The sequence below is a fragment of the Larimichthys crocea genome, chromosome XIV (assembly GCF_000972845.2).
Source record: "Larimichthys crocea isolate SSNF chromosome XIV, L_crocea_2.0, whole genome shotgun sequence".
In the NCBI taxonomy this organism is placed as follows: Eukaryota; Metazoa; Chordata; class Actinopteri; family Sciaenidae; genus Larimichthys; species Larimichthys crocea.
The window spans coordinates 2422922-2440965 of NC_040024.1; the positions used below are offsets into that span (position 1 = coordinate 2422922).

General features: G+C 41.3%; 3 protein-coding genes across 5 annotated transcripts; 1 reads left to right on the forward strand and 2 right to left on the reverse strand.

Moving 5' to 3' along the window:
* The first annotated feature begins 1808 nt into the window (after positions 1-1808).
* Positions 1809-12939, forward strand: rbm4.3 (RNA binding motif protein 4.3). The gene is made up of 8 exons (XM_027288155.1): positions 1809-1915; positions 2369-2797; positions 2884-3497; positions 8723-8929; positions 10148-10386; positions 10899-11323; positions 11419-12071; positions 12442-12939. The coding sequence occupies exons 2-7, from the start codon at positions 2389-2391 to the stop codon at positions 12048-12050; spliced, it is 2526 nt and encodes an 841-aa protein (XP_027143956.1). The 5' UTR covers positions 1809-1915; positions 2369-2388; the 3' UTR covers positions 12051-12071; positions 12442-12939.
* tifa (TRAF interacting protein with forkhead associated domain) lies at positions 8146-9310 on the reverse strand. The gene is made up of 2 exons (XM_010737268.3): positions 9184-9310; positions 8146-9053 (listed from the first exon to the last, which is right to left on the reverse strand). Exon 2 carries the CDS (start codon positions 8996-8998, stop codon positions 8408-8410), a length of 591 nt encoding a protein of 196 aa, XP_010735570.1. The 5' UTR covers positions 8999-9053; positions 9184-9310; the 3' UTR covers positions 8146-8407.
* Positions 12694-16921, reverse strand: LOC104924041 (uncharacterized). 3 transcript variants are annotated; one of them, XM_027288206.1, is made up of 6 exons: positions 16602-16912; positions 16269-16354; positions 15847-16191; positions 15661-15687; positions 15438-15548; positions 12694-15300 (listed from the first exon to the last, which is right to left on the reverse strand). In XM_027288206.1, the coding sequence occupies exons 1-6, from the start codon at positions 16847-16849 to the stop codon at positions 15152-15154; spliced, it is 966 nt and encodes a 321-aa protein (XP_027144007.1). In that variant the 5' UTR covers positions 16850-16912; the 3' UTR covers positions 12694-15151. The 3 variants fall into 3 exon arrangements, with proteins under 3 accessions (XP_027144007.1, XP_027144008.1, XP_027144009.1); XM_027288207.1 differs by lacking the exon at positions 15661-15687 and having other exon boundaries at positions 16602-16921; XM_027288208.1 differs by having other exon boundaries at positions 16269-16912.
* Between the last annotated feature and the right edge of the window lie 1123 nt (positions 16922-18044).

Below are 18044 nucleotides of genomic sequence, written 5' to 3' on the forward strand. Positions count from 1 at the left end.
CTAACTGTGCTAATTTGTGAATAATTTAGGAAGGATGCTGCAGGAAAGGAAACTGCATTATCCTCGTCCCTGTGGCTTCACTTCTGTCAGCGTGTGCCTCCCTCTACTGGACATTTACAGTTAGTCAGATCTGCCAAGACTTGCTGGATGGGCTGCTGGGAAATATTTCTAATAAAAATTGTTTTAATTTTTCCTTTTGGGATTCATAATAGGAAGTTGTGGTATGACAAAACCCCAGAGGCCTTGTTTCCCATAAGCCTCCAGACATCAAACAGTGTTTGAGCAGAGATCCAATTAGTAGTCTGACTGTTTATGCATAATTCATGTCTATGTGGGTCTGGTTTGCTGAATTCTGTCTCATGTCCAAGCCAGAAGGGAATTTGGAAATTAATAACAAGCAGGTATGATGAGTTAGTGTTATTTTTTCATTTAATGTACTTTATTTATATTATTATTTACTATATGCTATTTTATTCTCTATTTTACTATACAGGCCATTTATTCACATTTATTTGGACAGACAGTATTGATAACTGGTGTTATTTAACACCTTGCTGCACTGATGAATAACATCATCATGTTTTGGTACAGCTGACATGTTGCTATGGCAGTTCCCTTTCCGTCCCCATGAGAGCTGCTCCTTCACAAACACGGCTTCACCTGCACAAACAGCCCACACACCTCCACTGTGATCCTCTGTAGACGTTTAGAAAGTGATATTTAATTATGTACCGCATCCTCTGATAATTCATCCGTCTCAGAAGGGCAAGAACTTACTGGAAGGTGTTGTTTACTTCAGATCTAACATGACTGCACAGCTTAGTACTGAGCAACTTCTCAGAGGACAGAAGATAATCAGAGCTGCATAATCATAAATCAATAAATAAAGAGCACATGATCAAGGTACTTACTTTCTATTTGAATGCAGCTTAATGTTGTCTAAATTTACCTGACAGTGTTAGTTACTAGTCACTTATTCATATTACATTTTTTAAATATCTTTCCTGTCCAGTGAAAACCATCTCCATCTCTGTATTGAATTACATTTTTTTCTGATAAACTGACAAAGCAAAAGGATGATGTGTTCCTTCATAAGTTCAGAAAATTCTCCGACATCTTAAGCTAAATAAATTATTAAAAAAAAAACCCTCTAGTATCAGCTGGAAAATGCATTGTCACAAAGCTTACATGTGGTTCTCAGAAGACAGCAATGCTACAAATGATGATCTTATTGAATATGATGCATCGCAGTAGAATCTAAACTACTAAAGTTGCTCAAATGAGGCCAATCTTAAAGATCTACAGCATGTAAAATGTAAAATGCGCATTAATGCAGCAGGATTTGCTTTTACTTTTTGGCTTGATCATTATATATTGCTGGTAATACATGTATTATTACCAGCAAGTAAGGTATTTAAGTAAGGTTTTTATATATATATATATATTATATGATTAGAGATGAGATTTATATCTATATCTTATAATATAACTCTATAAGATATCTATATCGATATATATATAACCTTACTTAATATAATGTATGTAAAATACATTATATTAAAAATATAGAATATGTATATTATCAAATTCAAGGGTTAAGAAAATGATATTTCTGCGTACAAACAGTTCGATTTTTTTCTACAGGTGTAAAGAAACTTTTCATACCTGGCCATACCATAATTTCTACAGGTGTAAAGAAACTTTTCATACCTGGCCATACCATAATACTACAGCTAAGAACGCCTTTCCCGGACAAAACCGCCCCTCTCGTAACTTTACCCAATCACATCGCGTACTTTTTGAGCGACGCGTCTATCCACCAATCAGCTTCTTACTTGTGCGCATTTCGCCTGCCCGGCATCCACTGTGTCTTATCCGTGAGTTTGGGGCTTCGCTGTGGCGCTGAACACGAGCTGTGAGTAGTTGTTGTCGTCGTCGTCGTCGTCGTCTTTTTTACCTTTGTCTTTAGTCGTACCTGTTGCTTTCATCGGCGCCGTAACTTTATAAACGTGACTACGTCACAGTGTCGGCGGCTGAGCTGAGTTTTTATTTGCTTCAGTCACGAGACAAGATGGCTAACACCTGGAGGCTAACGTTAGCTCGCTAACGGCAACTGTTTGAAATGAAGGAGGCAGGAAGTGACTTTCTCGCTGTGTTTGTCAGCTGTGTGTAAAGTGTAGTTTTTAAGACTGCTTACAAAATGTTTAGGTTATTAAGAACAAAGGTGAACGTGACACGGTGACAGCTTTAACCGCCGTCTGTCGCCTCTGTTACAAGCTTTCTATTTCCTGATGATGACGTGATACGTTCACCATTTGCTCTGTGTGACGGTAGCGTGTGTCGCCTCATTCTGTCTCTCCTCTGTTAGAGAAGTACACTGGAGCAACAATGGTGAAGATCTTCATTGGGAATCTGTCCCAGCACGCTGGGAAGGATGAAGTGGAAGCACTGTTCACCCAGTATGGCACTGTGACCGAGTGTGCCAAGTACAAAAACTATGCTTTCGTCCACATGGAGGACCGCAAGTCAGCGACCAAAGCCATCCGCGAGCTCCATCTCTACAAGCTGAACGGCAGGCCCATCAATGTGGAGCCCAGCAGAGGGAAGAACCAGGGTCCCGTCAAGCTCCACATCGCCAACGTGGAGAGGGGCTTCGACAAAGAGCTCCGCGAGCTGTTCGAAGAGTACGGCACGGTCACGGAGTGCTCCATCGTCAAGAACTTTGCCTTCGTGCACATGATCAATTCAGACGAGGCCATGGATGCCATAAAGGGCCTGGATAACACAGAGTTTCAAGGTGAGTGCATACAAAGTGTTGGCGTCTCCATGCTGTTCGTGTTCGCCTTTTTTAGGTTTGAGGGCCAATGTTTTTCTCTCTCTCAGGAAAGCGCATACACGTTCAGATATCAAAAAGCAGACCCAGAGGGGAACCAGAGGAGGAGGAGTTTCCGCTTCCGCCTGGCAGGGGAGGTTATTTTCCTCCTCATTACCCAATGGAGAGGCCCGAGCCTCCCTACAGAGGCCGCATGCCTGCCTACCCTCCTCCTCCGCCTCTTCCCCCGAGACGAGCACCGTACCCCGACCGTGGTTGTGGCGATCGAGACGGCTACGGGGTGGTCGATTACTATGAGAAATTCCGAGCCCGCCCTTACGGCATGACGGGCTACGATGACAGGCGTTCCAGTGCCATCCCCCCGCCTCCGCCTCCTCCCTCGGGAGTGGTTAGAGAGCGCCTCGGAATGGGGAGCCTCGACCCATACGAGCGCCGTGTGCTCCCGCCGCCTCCTCCTCCTCCTCCGTCCTACATGATGAGGGACCGAAGCCCCATCAGACGAGCCCCCCCTCAGCCTGCTCCATCGGCCGGTAACGGGTACTCCTACGAGCGGTCCCGGCTCTCTCCGCTGTCCAAGCCGCCAATGTACGCACCTCCCCATCCCAGGGATTCCTTCTCAGACAGAGTGCCACTGCCGCCGCCACCACCTCGGTATCCAGGCTATTAGGCACCTGAGAGCGTAACGGAAGGTGAGAACAGAGGGTGGAAATTTAATACCATCATAAATCACATTGATTAAAAAAGTAACTATGAATGAGACAATATAAAAGAGAAATTTCTTTGAGAGCTGTAATCATAAGTTGAGGTAAAATCACGCTTTAAACCATCACCATCAGCCAGAGCTCTTAATTCCTAAAGATCTAGTCCAGCCAAAAAGATCCATACATACAACAATCAAACTTTGCTGATACAATCCTAAACTGTTGCTGATTTAACATCAAAAATCAGTCTTGCGCGAATCCTGAGTAAAACCCGCTCCCTGACATGTGTGGTGTGCTCTCTTTCCAGGTTTAGAATATGACAAGATCGTCGTTGTCTGCTGATGCACGTGGCGCTATACATCCCCCCTCGTCTATGGCGGATTGCGTTGCGTTCGCCTGAGACTTACTGGAAGATACTGTATTGCGGACAGCCCCGTATTTTAAAAAACATACGATACCATGTCTACAGTTCACGTGCTCTTCTGGGCTGTCTCTGCCTTTTTCTGTTCCTATGCTTGTTTTTTTTACTGTTCAAATCCTCCATATGTTTTGCAGAGTGGGATGCTGGCTTAGGAGAATAGTCGATTTCAGTGTGACACAGTACTGTTAAAGGCAACATGCACTCTTCTGCTCAAGTCTTTCCAAATGAATATGGCCTCTGAGAGAACTAATAATTTCATAACAAGGGAAGTCCTTTTTAAAATGGAACATTTGTAGCCTTTGTAAACAAAATTCTTCTGTTCAGACTAAAGTTATTGCTTGATGACCAAAATGCTCATCAAAGTCAATTCAGTGTCGAGGTGCTTTAATATAATACTTGGTGTGGCAGGTTGTACAGTAATCTTTAAAAAATTTGCGACATTTAAGCATGACAAATCAAAAGTTCCAGTGTGGTTTTGTTCTTTTTACACTTTGTGAGTTTTTTTCTTGCGGAAATAGAATCTATAGCACCGTTATGTATGATTTTATTTACTTTACAAGTTGCTTTTCATTTGAAGGCTTTTTAATAAACAAATCAAACCAAAAACGACGTTTTAACTGTGACATTCTTCCTCGTTTGGTAGGCCTGTTAGTCCAATGACATTATTCACCAGACCAGATATATATATATACAGTACTTTCAGGCGTTTTAACTCTTCACACCCTTCAGAGTTCTCAGCTTGACACATGGTAGGTGATGCTTTCTAACCCTGTTCATTTCCGGAAAAACGTGCAGGACTTAACCTTTGTTTGCGAGTCAATGCCAAGTCTGCTTTCTTTTACAGTCTCGTGTTGCTGCATGTTTACGTGAGCAGCCAAGCTTGTGAGCTGTTCCTTCATATTGACGACTCAGTGAAGGTTAAATTGATTTGTCTTGAGTCGTTGCCAGTGTAAAACGTATGTGTGCAAACTTAAACATTAACAAAAAGTTATATTTTAAGTCTGACGACGCTGAGAGTAGATACAGCTAATCAAATGATGTGACATGATGTCCATCGGTTACTCTATGTTGTCCCTGGCACACTCGGAGCTGCATCATTCGTCGTCCATTGCCTACCTTGTGTCGAGCCAGTTTCCCCAGAACTACAACAATAACTATTGGAGCTTTGCGGCGCCCCATGTTTCTGTCGTCATGCGACGATTGTCCTATAGTTCTAATTTTCATTCCTCGTTTTTCTCATTAAGTTCAAACTATATATTAGACTCTTTCCACTATTGCCTTAACCCTCAACATTTGTACTATTCTGTATTATTTGTACCACAACTTGCATGCAGTCTTGGTGTTCTTAGTATTTGTGCTCTTTGTAGGTTGTTAGACTGATTATGCAGGAGATGGCAGCTCATGGTAAGTCGTCCTGGGAAGACGTGCAGCCTCCTGTAGAGAAGAGGTAGGTTATCTATAGTTTACTACAAAGCTTCTCTTACTAATGCAATACCTTGTCTTATGGCTCCCTCTTGTGTTGTTGCAGTCATGTTACAGCGCAACTTTTATTATTGGGACAGCAATTACTTCAAGTTGATGCACTTTAATTTAGTCTCATTGAATTTAAATCTCACACCTATATAAAAGGTTTGATTTATTTTAGTAAGTTATAGTTGTGTACGTCTTCAGTGTTCGGTGTTTTTATTTTTTAAAAGGTGCTACTAAATTTTGGTAATGCAATCCAGTCATGCTCTTTGTCTGCAGGCCTCTGCTCTGACAGCTGTAACTGGTCTTGGAGTGAATTCACAAGAGTTTGTCGTCTCTGAACATTTCAAACTGGGAAAAGATATGATCAGACGGGCTTGTAGCCAAAGGTAAGGCTGTATGAGTTTACTCAAAGCTTTAAAAATGTATCAGTGGTAAAATTTAACATCAATCTCATAGTGAAGTGTCTGTTGTTTTTACAGGACGTGGATGTGGTCCTTCAGTGAAGGTTTGGTCCATTGGTTGTTGAGCTGCAGTGAATGTCCAGTCCTCAAGAAACCTGCATGGTTACAGCTTATGACATCAAAATAATGGAGAAAGAATGATCCTAATTGGATGAAAAAACATAGTGTTCCAGTTATGACTGGATTATACAGCTCATATGGGCTGAAATGTGTGTAATTTTACACACCTGTTGTTGCTTTTTTATTATCGTTGATATTCATACCTATTAACTATTGCTGAACCTAAAACTAATTCATACAACATGTTTATACACTGAATGTTGCATACAAATATTTGCAGCACTTAGTTAATAAAATGTATTTTAAAATTGTATTTTCATCATATTTCAAGTATGTCAAGTTTACACATTATAGACTTTAATAAATCAAGATGTTTCTCCTCAAAGTCTGAAATCTTTATTTATTCTTAAATGCCCCGATTGGGTTCCATAAAGTGGTTGTTTGTCACCTGAGGTCCACACAAACAGTAAAAACAGACAATTTCCAATTGGACATGATTAATAAAACAAACCATGTGAAGCACCGAAATAAATAAAAAGGGGTAAAAGATTGTAAAACAGCTATAACAAAACATCTATGGAAGTCTCAACATCTTAGTGACCTTCAATCAGTTTGATGTTGGCAGGGAGCATATCCAGGCAGAAGAAGCTCTATGAAGAGCAGTTCTCATGCAGTTTGTTTGTGGATTTACCAAATGACTAGTCACTTGATGTGTACACACCCATGACAAAACCCTGTATATATTAGTTACAGAGGGGGGGTATGAATTGAGATCTTATATATCCTTTGCCTTTTTAAAAGAATGCAGAATAAAATGGTTAGAAAGCCCTTTATAGTCTCTGCTGATAATCTGGTGCTTTATTGTCACTGTAGAAATTGATTTTACCACGAATGTCTAACTTTACCTCTCATGACTAAGATTCCTTAAAAGGTTCTTTCACTGTGACACAGTTTTTATTCAGTTCAGATGTCGTCATATTGTATTAAAAAAAGCAAATTTACATGATGGTAGTCACTGTCACTTGTTTTATCAGAAGATTTGGTCCTTTTTCTTGAGAAAATTTGTGGATGTGCTTGTTAGGGAGTGACTAACATGCTGTGTTCGTGATAAGTGTGAAAACTGACAGGTCACTGTAGAGCAGTAAATACACTAAAGTTGTGCTACATGGGGATAGAAAACATGACAAAGCAACCTGGTAGTTACTCAAATTATAATTTGAAGGAAATTTCAAGTGTCATTGTCTTTATTCCCTTTTCGTCCTTTCAGTTCAAATGAGTTTTCAGTTTAAGCACACTTCCTTCTTACTGGACTCGAGGTTTCGAGAAATCGTAGTTGGTGGTTGAGTCTTAGTTTACTGGAGGTTGTTTTATAGGCTTTGCTGGACTGACCTCACTCCTGTCTGTCACATTCCAAACTTTTTATGACTTCTGACCCATCATTCGTGTCTTCTGTTGTTAACAACTACAATAATGCTGTGTATGCTCTTCTGCTTTCCGGTAATAGATAAAGACATTATCTTGCATTTGCAAGACATAAGACAGATCCAGACTGGACTTTGTTCAAGGACGATTTGCAGTTTTTTGGAACTGACCCAAACAGTGACCGACCTGACCAGTGTGTCTCTACGTTTCACTCGTGCAGGTGTAAACTAGAGGCCCAGATAAATGAGATATGTTATGATCCAAATCTACAACAATGTACCATCTCACCTTTGCATCTGTACGTTGCTTTTAGTCTCATCTATTTTTATTTTTGTCTGATCATCTAATGCTGAGTAGAAACTCTGATAAACATTAATGTGCCAGTGGTTATAATCAAATATCATATAGTAATATAACACATGGGGCAAATGCAGAACAGTGCCTCTGCTGTTCATGTTTTGCTGATAATTCTTTGGTTCATAAAGGGAACTTTGAATGTAGAAGCTTTAACAACTTTAACAGATTACGTTTCTGAAGGTATGGAATTTGTTCCTGTTTCTATCAGTTTATCACTGTAATCTGTGTTCAAGATGGAAAACGTGAAAAATCTGGAAAAACCTGTTACCATCATGTTAGATGCGAAGCCACTCCTGCTTTGTGTTCGGAGAAATGTTCTGCATATATGATTACTAATAACAAAAGGCTTTCTTTTTGACTGATCTAATATCTGGCTAATATTCAGTATTTAACAACAACACCATCATTCACAAAAAGATGTTCATGAGAAACACTTTAATGCTTGAAAAAGAAACAAATAGCTTTAAGTCTTTACAGTGTTTCCACTAAAAGTAGTAGTTATAAAGGTCACATTTTACAGGCATAGGGAGTAAAATAATACTATTGGTTTAACATTACAAAGAGGATTCTTATCTAAGCCTAGATGGACTCTAATGCTACAGCTACACAGTACTTTGTCTTGCCTTGAGATGCAGGTCAATAAGTAAATCAATTCACAAAGTCAAAGAGCTGTGATGGTTCATCATAAATTAAAAATGAGAGTCTCATCAGTCTCCAGGGGTCCGAGTGCTGTGTGTTCAGGTTGGAAGCTTTGCATGGTACATGAGCCCGTGTCCATAACAGCTGTCGTACTAGTCACACACATGCACGTCTCTCTGGACGGAGGCACAGCCAACACCTCGAACTCCACCTCGAAGCTCCCCTTGGCCTCGCCTGACTCACGGATGATCAGCATCTCATACTCTCCGAACCTGATCAGGGCCTTGTCTGGGAGGTCCATCCTTTCCAGGTAGTCCAGTGATGAGCTGTTCACAGACAGCCGTCCCCTCTGGCTCAGGTTCTGGATGGTGAACAGCATGTCCTGGCTATGGGGTGTGCGGTAGGCAAAGAGGGCAAGCTGTTTGCGGGACACCTTGGCGTCGACCAGGCTGAAGGTGCAGGCCTGGGCGTCACGTCCCAGTCTGAGGGGGTCATCTGCCGAGTGTCTGCTCCTGTTCCCCAGAGGAAGCAGCCCGTACAGGCCCTTACAATTCTGCTGAGGGTGGTAAAACTTGATGTGGAGACGTGTCAGGAGATCCTCCTCTGTCTCCATTGTCTGGGACACATTCATCATGAAACACAAAGTGTGCTCCAAAGCTCCAGATGTAATCAGTGAAGTGTGAATAGACCTGTTGAATCAGTGATAAAAGACAAACAAAGTTATTAGGAATCCAGTGAGGTGAGGTGGTTTACTAGTTTTACCAAACAAAAGTCATTCATTCATTCATGCATTCCTGCTGTTAAAGGCCTGTGTCTTACCTGGAAGTCAAAGTTTTAAATGTGAAGAGACAGAGGCGCTTTCACGCCGCTCGATCAAACGCAGTGACACTCTGTGAAAGAACTAACAGTTCAGAGTGAAAACAGGATGAGTGCTGAGTTTCATCACGCTCACAAGACCCGTGCTGCTTTCAGGTGCAAATTCGGAATAGCCACGTTTGTGTATTGTGACTATCACTTTCGGTTCAGAAAGTTCATGAGGCCACCAGCTTCACATCTTTTTGACTAGTGAATAATGAATAGATGTTTTAGACTCTCAGATAGCAGAAATTATATGAAGGTGCCATGTTGGGTTCTGGGAAATGATAAAAAAGCATATTTCAGACATCATTTAGTTCCTTATTAGAAAGATAATCAGATTATTCAATATTAAATAGTAATAATTGTTGCACGGCTACACAAAATGACACGCGTCACTATCCTTATAAAATAAAACACTCGTTTAGCTGCTTCTATCTTTGTTACAATGTTTTCTTTTTTTACTTTACTGATGAAATATTATATGAATGCATTGCGGTTCTCTAGTGTACAACTTTTAAGATGGGCACCTGAACGTTTCATGGCACCAGCGAAAATTCCCAGATGACGTAACGTTAAAAACAAGGCGAGTGTCAGAGTGGTTTCACATTTCATCCGACATTGTTTCCAAAGATAGCGGCTAAGCTCGGCAGTGAAAACGGTTACACATTAAACCACGGCGCGTACGAGAAGTCATAAGTCACAATTTACTAAACTCGCATTCCTGTAGTCCTACGTAACTACACGAACCAAGCTGTAAAAGTGAAGGTGGACAGCTTTTTTTCACAGCAGCCATTAAGGTTCCGTTCCATTCGGGTCAAACGGAGTCAGAGTGCTGCTGGCTCTGCTGCGATAAATAGAACGGGGCCTTAATTAGTATCCCTGGTAACACACATAACATTTACACAGTGTAGAAAATGTGTAAAATAATCATACAAAAAAAGCTGACATGGCAGTTAATAGTTATCGTATATATATAAACTGGTGTTCGTCCTCCTGGGCGGTGGGTGGCGGTGTGTTTGTGATCTCTAACCCAAAGAAGAGAGGAGAAGCCCGGGCAAAAAAAAACAAAAAAAACGAGCGGAAGTCGGCTCCACAGGAAAGCTCTGGAAAAGGATTCGAGTCGTTTGAATTCCTCGCAGAGGCCTCCCGGCAAAAAAAAAAAAAAAGGTAACCTGAAATGTAACTATTGCGTGCTGGTGTCGTGGTATTTTGCAGCGTACAGCGTTTAAATTCCTTAAGCATACACGAACATTTGAGCGTTTGCTCGCCGCCTTTGTGCTCGTACGCTACAGCGAGCAGCGGCGCTTTGTGTAATGGCGAGCTAACTGTGGCTAACAAGTAGCATGGTGCCGTTAAACTCGAGCTGTAATTCACACCGTCGCGTTATAGCAACACGTCGGTTTAATGACAGAATAAACGTGATAACTTGCGTGAAAGTGGCTAAATTAATAAATTACGTTAATTTGTTTCATTGGTTAAACTGACGGTAGCCATTTTGCAATGAGCAGGCCCGTTTAACTCGCAGCTAGGATACATTACACTTTATTTCACTATATAGTTTAGTTATATAGTATAAGACTGCGACATTATACAAAATGTAGATGTAAATTTGAATTAAAACGTTTTGTTTTCTCTCTTCACCCTTCCATATTCCGTTTTCTCTTCAATTGACTCTGAAACAGATCTTTAACAATGGTGAAAATTTTTGTGGGAAACCTGCCCCGAGAGGCAGACCAGGATGAAATCAAGGCCCTCTTCACGCAGTACGGCACGGTCACCGAGTGTGCCATCATCAAGAACTACGCCTTCGTCCACATGGACGACCGCAAGGCCGCCACCAAAGCCATTAAGAACCTGCACCTCTACAAGCTCCACGGCACTCCCATCAACGTGGAGGCCAGCCACGGGAAGAACCAGGGCTCAGTCAAACTGCACGTAGCGAATGTAGAAAAGGGCTCTGATGACGAGCTCCGTGCTCTCTTCGAGGAGTACGGAACGGTCACAGAGTGCGCTGTCGTTAAGAATTTTGCTTTTGTACACATGTCCAACTCCGACGAGGCCATGGATGCCATACAGGGACTGGACAACACAGAGTTCCAAGGTAAGATCGAGCTCTTTTTCTAAAGTGAGTCGCGACATGTCTTGTTTTTAAACTCAACTATTAAACACACATTCTTTATCCGTTTTTGTATTTAGGGAAGCGCATCCACGTCCAGATTTCTAAGAGTCGTCCCAGGCATGACGAACGGGAAGACTACCCCCCTCCTCCCCCAGACAGAGGTGGCTACTGGCCCCCTCGCTACCCAGGAGAGAGGCACGAGCCTCCCCCACCCAGCTACCTGAGAGGCCGCCTCAGCCATATACCCCCAGGTTACCCTGCCCCTCCTCTGCCACCCCCTCCCCCTAGGCGAGCTGTTTATCCCGATCGTCCCTATGAGGGTGAGAGGGACAGGTATGGTGTGGTAGATTACTATGAGAAGTACCGAGCTCGTCCGTATGGCATCGCCTCCTACGAGGACCAGCGTCCCGGCGCACCGCCTCCTCCCCCTCCCCCCTCAGCCGTCGTCCGAGACCGTCTTATGACCTCGTCGCTTGACCCTTATGAGCGTCGGCCCCTCCCACCTCCTGCGTCCTCGTACTACGCCCGAGATCGCAGCCCCCTCAGGAGAGCACCTAGCGCGCCAATGCCCCCCGCCAGTAACGGCTACTCCTACGAGCGCTCCCGACTCTCTCCGGTTTCCCGGGTCCCGGCATACGGAGTTCCACGTGCCCGGGACCCCTACGCAGAACGGCTGCCTCCGCCACCGCCTGCACGCTACGCTTATTAAGCAAGGTCCTGGCATGTGAAGGTGAGGATAGGTCTGAGGTGGACTGATGTTCACATTCACTTTTTAAAATTGCCATTCGTCCCTGTAACGGCAGAGGCAGCTTGTGACTTGTCCTGCACTCTCTGTGTGGAAAAGCATGCGTGCGTGTGTTACTCAGTAAGCTGTAAATTAGTTGATAATGCACGTCTGTGCGCTGACTTGGATCCCAGCAACTATCAGTTTAAAATGTGGCATAATCCAACGATGGCGGCCTGTTGAGTCTGGGATCTCAGTGGCGGGACTCGAGATGCAGAACTCGTCAAAGTCAACATGTAAACAACTAAAGATGGAACAGCGTGGTGTGCATCAACAGCTGTAGACAGTTCATTTGTGTCATTTGCTCTTTTTTCAGGATCGTCGTCCGACTGCGTCGCCGCTCGCCGCCGCCTCCTGATGCACGTGACACTATCCTCTTCCTGTCTGTGGCTGAGCGCGTTACGTTCTCCTGCGACGCTCACAAGAAGGCGTGAATTCTCGACGTCCACGTCTGTTTTTGTTTTTATTATTTTGGGACAGTTTTTACACTCGCATTTTTTCCCCCTCAGACTGTTTTATTTTGTTATTGTGCTGTAGTATTTTTAATGCTTGACGTCTAAATTAGGCGTTTTTCTTTTTTTTTTTTTATTTGTACTTTTACGTTTGGATAATTAGTGTTCTGATGTTGTGTGTGACCGTAGAAAGCTGAATAATCAGCAACACTCAAGGCGATACTTGTAACTGTAGATTTAACTGAACTGGATCATGTTTAGTATTAAATCTAATCTGCACGTTGGTTCCATCATGTTAAGCTCCTCCATCGAAAAAAAACAAACAAATCTCCATATGGCGTTGCTGTGAAAATTTAAAGTGCTAAGACGTAGGGGTTTGACAAATGTAGGAAATAACTCTTAATAGATCAGTTACCGCTGAAGTCTCAAATGTACTCTCCCAGTGTCGACCTTGTTTTAAATAAACGGATTTGTGCAGTAATGTTGTTCACAGATGTGCTCAAAATCATGCCCACCGCTAAAGGACCTCATCAGTGTAACCGCTTGAATTAACGTAACTCTGCTAGGACCTTTCGAAAAACGTATAAGCTCCCCCACTTAATGATCATCCGTCTATTTATGATGAAGTCACGGAAAACAGCCTTGTGGAAATCGCTCGCTGATTAAAGAAATGCCTCTTGCTCTGGTCTTGTCTGAAGCGCACCCTGTAGCTTGTCCCCTTCAGTGCCAGCTGAAATTTGTTCACATTAGAGCCCCAGCCATACTCAACCAGGTGAGAGTTCAAAGCTGAGACTAGTTTACCTTGAATCTGGGGGGAGATGACGTCAAAGGCTGCCGGAGACCATCATAGTCTACAGGTAAGTCAAGGGCTTTAAGGACTACTTAAATATGGTAGTGATGCAGACAGCGCATGCTCACATTGAACCTTTATAGGTAAATATATCAGTTATTTACTGCAGAGGTTTGTGATAACCTTGAGCACGTACAGGCCCTGCAGTGTTAAGTGTTTCTGCACCCAGCCTGTACACACAAAAACCATCCATTCAGCTGTAAATCTGCTCTTAACTGTCTGTATAGTAGACCGCCTGCTTTCAGGCTGAGTTGGTTTGTTTAAGCTGGACATGAGTAAAGATTTTGACTGAATGGACTGAAAGAAAGCACCACTTAATTCTACATTTCGCTTTAGCAGACATTTTTTTTAAACCCCTGTAATACACGGACATACACAACATGCTTTACTGATTGATTCTATACACAGTTTTGATGGAAGTGATACATTTATAGTACATTGACAGCGTTGTACTGCCATATTGTGAGTCAGACCTGCATGAATAAAATATTTCAAACACTAACATGGACTCTTTGTTAACAAATTTGTCATTGGAGAAGATTCAATGAAAGATTACAAACTAAGTTTTTCCTATTTTCCTGCAGTTATAGTTAGGAATGTGTTTAGATTTTAAAAAGTAAAATTATTAGCATGGGTATGAGACCTGAACCGAAACTCTATTTGCTAAGTGATATAGATGTTTTCTACAAAGAATTAAATCAAGTCAAATGTGAATAAAACCAACTGAAATCAACGAGTTACTCTTCCATAATGTGCCATATTTTTCTTGGCAGTTTCATATGGACCCTAAAGTTAAGAAAGTGTATAAATAAAATCTTGGGAGACTTCTGGGTGCTTATTCAAAGTTTTACAAGATTCTTCAAGAAAGGAATTTGGGTTAGTACCATTTAAAAAAAAAAAAAAGACATAATGGAATATTGATGTGATTTGATTTAGTTATGTCTGAAGGCAAGGATTTTGCAGAAATGTAATTTTGTTTTCCTTTCAAAAGCCAACACTGGTAACATGCTCAGACCACAAAACCACTTCTTCTGTATTTAGTGAGCTAACATTAACCTTTTTCAAATAGGTTTCAAACTACACATCACAGAACAAACTGTCAATTTCTATTTTAACAATTCAGATTTCTGAACGTATTCTCATTTCAACCAGAAAATGCACCATTTCTAATGTTCACCTATTGAGATACATGACGTGGTTTCATGTGTTTTAAGTGCTTAGTTGTCAAATGTTAAGATAAAAGAAGAGACTGCATCTCTCATTTAACTTTAGATTTTTAATGAACAAGAACAAAAGAACTCACAAAATATGTGTATGACTGAGGAATGTTTCTTAAAATAGTAACTGGTCTGTATTGTCTGTGGTTATGAAGTACAGTCTGCCCACCACAGTGGAAAATAAAAACGTCAGTGATTCTCAGACCGCAAAGTGCTTCCTGTCAGAATAAAGAGAACCTCACTCGTTTCTTTACTGCTATATATGTCCACCTGAAACCTCTCTTAATGTCCTTACTGGCTCTTCCTCCATCAATGACCAATTATAGTCAGACTGGGGAAAACAAGATAAAAACTCAAACTCTAAACTAAAAAGATGCAATTTTGGTGTGAATATTATATCTTTATTACGAAATTGTGGTGGTAACAAGTGATGGCAGCTTCTCTGATACAGATGAATATGAGAAAACATCAGGTCACTCAGACTGCAGTTCCAGTTGCTTCCTGAGTCTATCTGGTGGCAGCATACACAACATTTGTCTCCAGCTCTCTCTCTGATGCAGGCCTGAGGTTTGGATTTGGAAGGAATCTGAGCGCTGCATAGTTCAGGTCATCTGAGTCTAGATCCTGCGTTTGTGGACTGTGCTCTTGATATTGTGCTGCATATATGACAAATATTAAATGTTAGTTAAACAATTTTATATCATGATTTGCATTTTTCATGTCTGGGGTTAGTCCCTCATATTGGCACAACTAAAATAAGATGAGCAAATAAAATCAAAGACAGATTCAGTACCTGTCTGAAGTTTCCTGATTTTAACAACCAGACCAATGATGAGCATCAGAAGGAAAACAGTCAGACCGCCCAGGGTCACACTCGTCAGCTTTGTTATTGCATCAAGATTTTCTAAGAAAGATGATTAAATTAAACATTCATATATTTGAAAATGAATCCACTGAAATGTTTTAACATTTTACATCAACAATCTGTTCAGTCAAAGAAATATTTGATATCTTACTTTCAGATTTGCCATCAATGTCATTACCTTTAATGAAATAAGAGATTAATATATATCAGTATATATTGTGTATATATTTGTTATAAAATAAAACTATTTTGACAATAAATAATTTTAAAATAATTATTACACCTGTGTATAGTATTCTGGAGTGTAAAGTTTGAAAGGAACACCACATGGTCTTACCTTGAACATTTAAATGTTTTATATCAATCACCATGTCTCCATTTATGATAAATCCACATAAATACAATCCAGAGTCAGACAGATCCACTTGTTTGATTTTCAGATAAACATCGGAGCTGTTGTAGGTAATTTCAAAGTTTCCATTTTGATATTCATTACAGTATCGAGGATTACTATTATAACTGTATATAGAAGCAATACATCTAATCATGGTTCTGTTAACAAATCTGGACCAGAATCTGTACGTCGAATATTTGAAAATCCCGTTGGAGCACAGCAGTGTGACCTCATCACCGGCCTCAACGTCCACAGTGTGAGACTCAGACGCTGAGACAGAGATCCAGCCTGAAACAAACAGACCTAATATGAGATGAACTCCTCACACTGCAGGAGTCTTTTAATAATTCAATAACAGTACTTACAGAGGCTGCAGAGGAGTAAAGCTGATGTCAAGCTGAAGGTCCTCATTCTGCACAGAATCGTCTCACTGCTGTCACGCTTCACATCACTGAGCAGGAGGTTTGTTAGAAAGAGGCGGAGCTTTTCTGAAGTTTTCCGTACAACACAAATGTTTCTCCAGCATGTCTTATTTATTCATAAAGTTACCTGTGATTGGTAAGGAAGATATATCTAATGTTTTATCAAGAGTGAAATCTTTCTTTGCCCTGAAGTTACTCAAACAACCATTTTAACGACTAATTAGTCATTTCCACCAGGAGCTTGTGGAAACTACAAAAAGAAGAGTGAATACTGACCGTACACATGTGTACTTGGCTTGTTGCTGTGTGTGGTTTGGGTTTCCTACTTTGTGAAAGTTACACGCTGGAAAAAAAAAATAGCATGCGGGTTGAAGACTTCCTGTGTTTGAGACTATTGTGTAACAGTGAAAAGTACCAATGCCACACAGTGGTAATACAAGTAAAAGTTCTGCATTCCAAATGAGTTGAAATAGACAAGGTGACAAAAGCAGCAGCCAAACAGCAGCTGGTACATAAAGGCACATTCTCACTTATTCACCTTCTGTTTGTTTCACAGCCAATCTGAGACACAATTGACCAGTGGTGGAAGAAGTAATCAAATCCTTTACAATAGTACTAATACCACACTGTGAAAGTACTCCATTACAAGTCCTGCATTCAAAACCATACTTTACTTCAAGTATCAAAAGTAAAAGTACTCACTGTGCAGTAAAATGTTCCCTGTCAGCGTTTTAGAATCTGATCTTTTTGGATTAATAGCAATCAACAGCTACACTGCTAGATGCAACAAAATCCTACACACTGGTCCTTTTGAGTTCAGTGCTTGAGTGAATGTAGTTAGTTACACTCAGCATTGATCAAAGGTTTCAGGACAGTCATCAGTGTCCTTACAGACTCTTCTGACATCAAACTAAACAACATCAGCCCTGTGCTTTAGACAATGAAGAGAGACTTTTCAAGCATAATATACTCTTTATTTGAATGTTTTTTTACAAAGTGATGATAACTCCAGACACAAAACCACACCAATAGATTAAAGGCCCCCCTAGTTCTCAACAGAGGGGACACGTGGTCTCACAAGAGGACTAAAGATCATGTTTGTCTTTGTAGAATTACACATCACTGCTGTCTAGATGAGTTAAAACCTGTTTAGGTTACAAATAAGTGTTAAATCAGTTCTGTCACAGTCTACCAAGAGTGAGATAAAGCCAAAAGGTTCTGATTTTATGACAACGACAAAAAATAGCTTGCAGCTGAAGGCCAGTCTTCTTGTGGTTGAGACTTTATTTTTAGGCTGACGAACAGTCTGAAGCAAAGCAGTTGTAACTCCTCCCAGCCAGCCACACAAACCACAGCAGCAGGTAAACTTGACTGAGCTTCTGTTCCACTTTGAGCTGCAGTTCCAGTTGCTTCCTGAGTCTGTGAGGTGGCAGCAGAACCATAAATATGGCTCCGCTTCTCACTGTGCTGCAGAGCCCCTGACGCCATTCGCCCTTGGTCGGAAATTCAGTGCTGCGTAATTCAGGTCATCGGAGTGCACACTCTGCTCACATAGCTGAATTGAAGAGACAAGTCAAAATGAAGTGATTATATCAGCTTCTGAAACATAAATCCAGTCTAAGAACTGAATTTACCTCATTCCTCTGTGGATCCTGTTCTGCACGAACTCAACGACAAACAACATATGGTCAGTTAATTCAAAGAAAAGAATACGAAAAG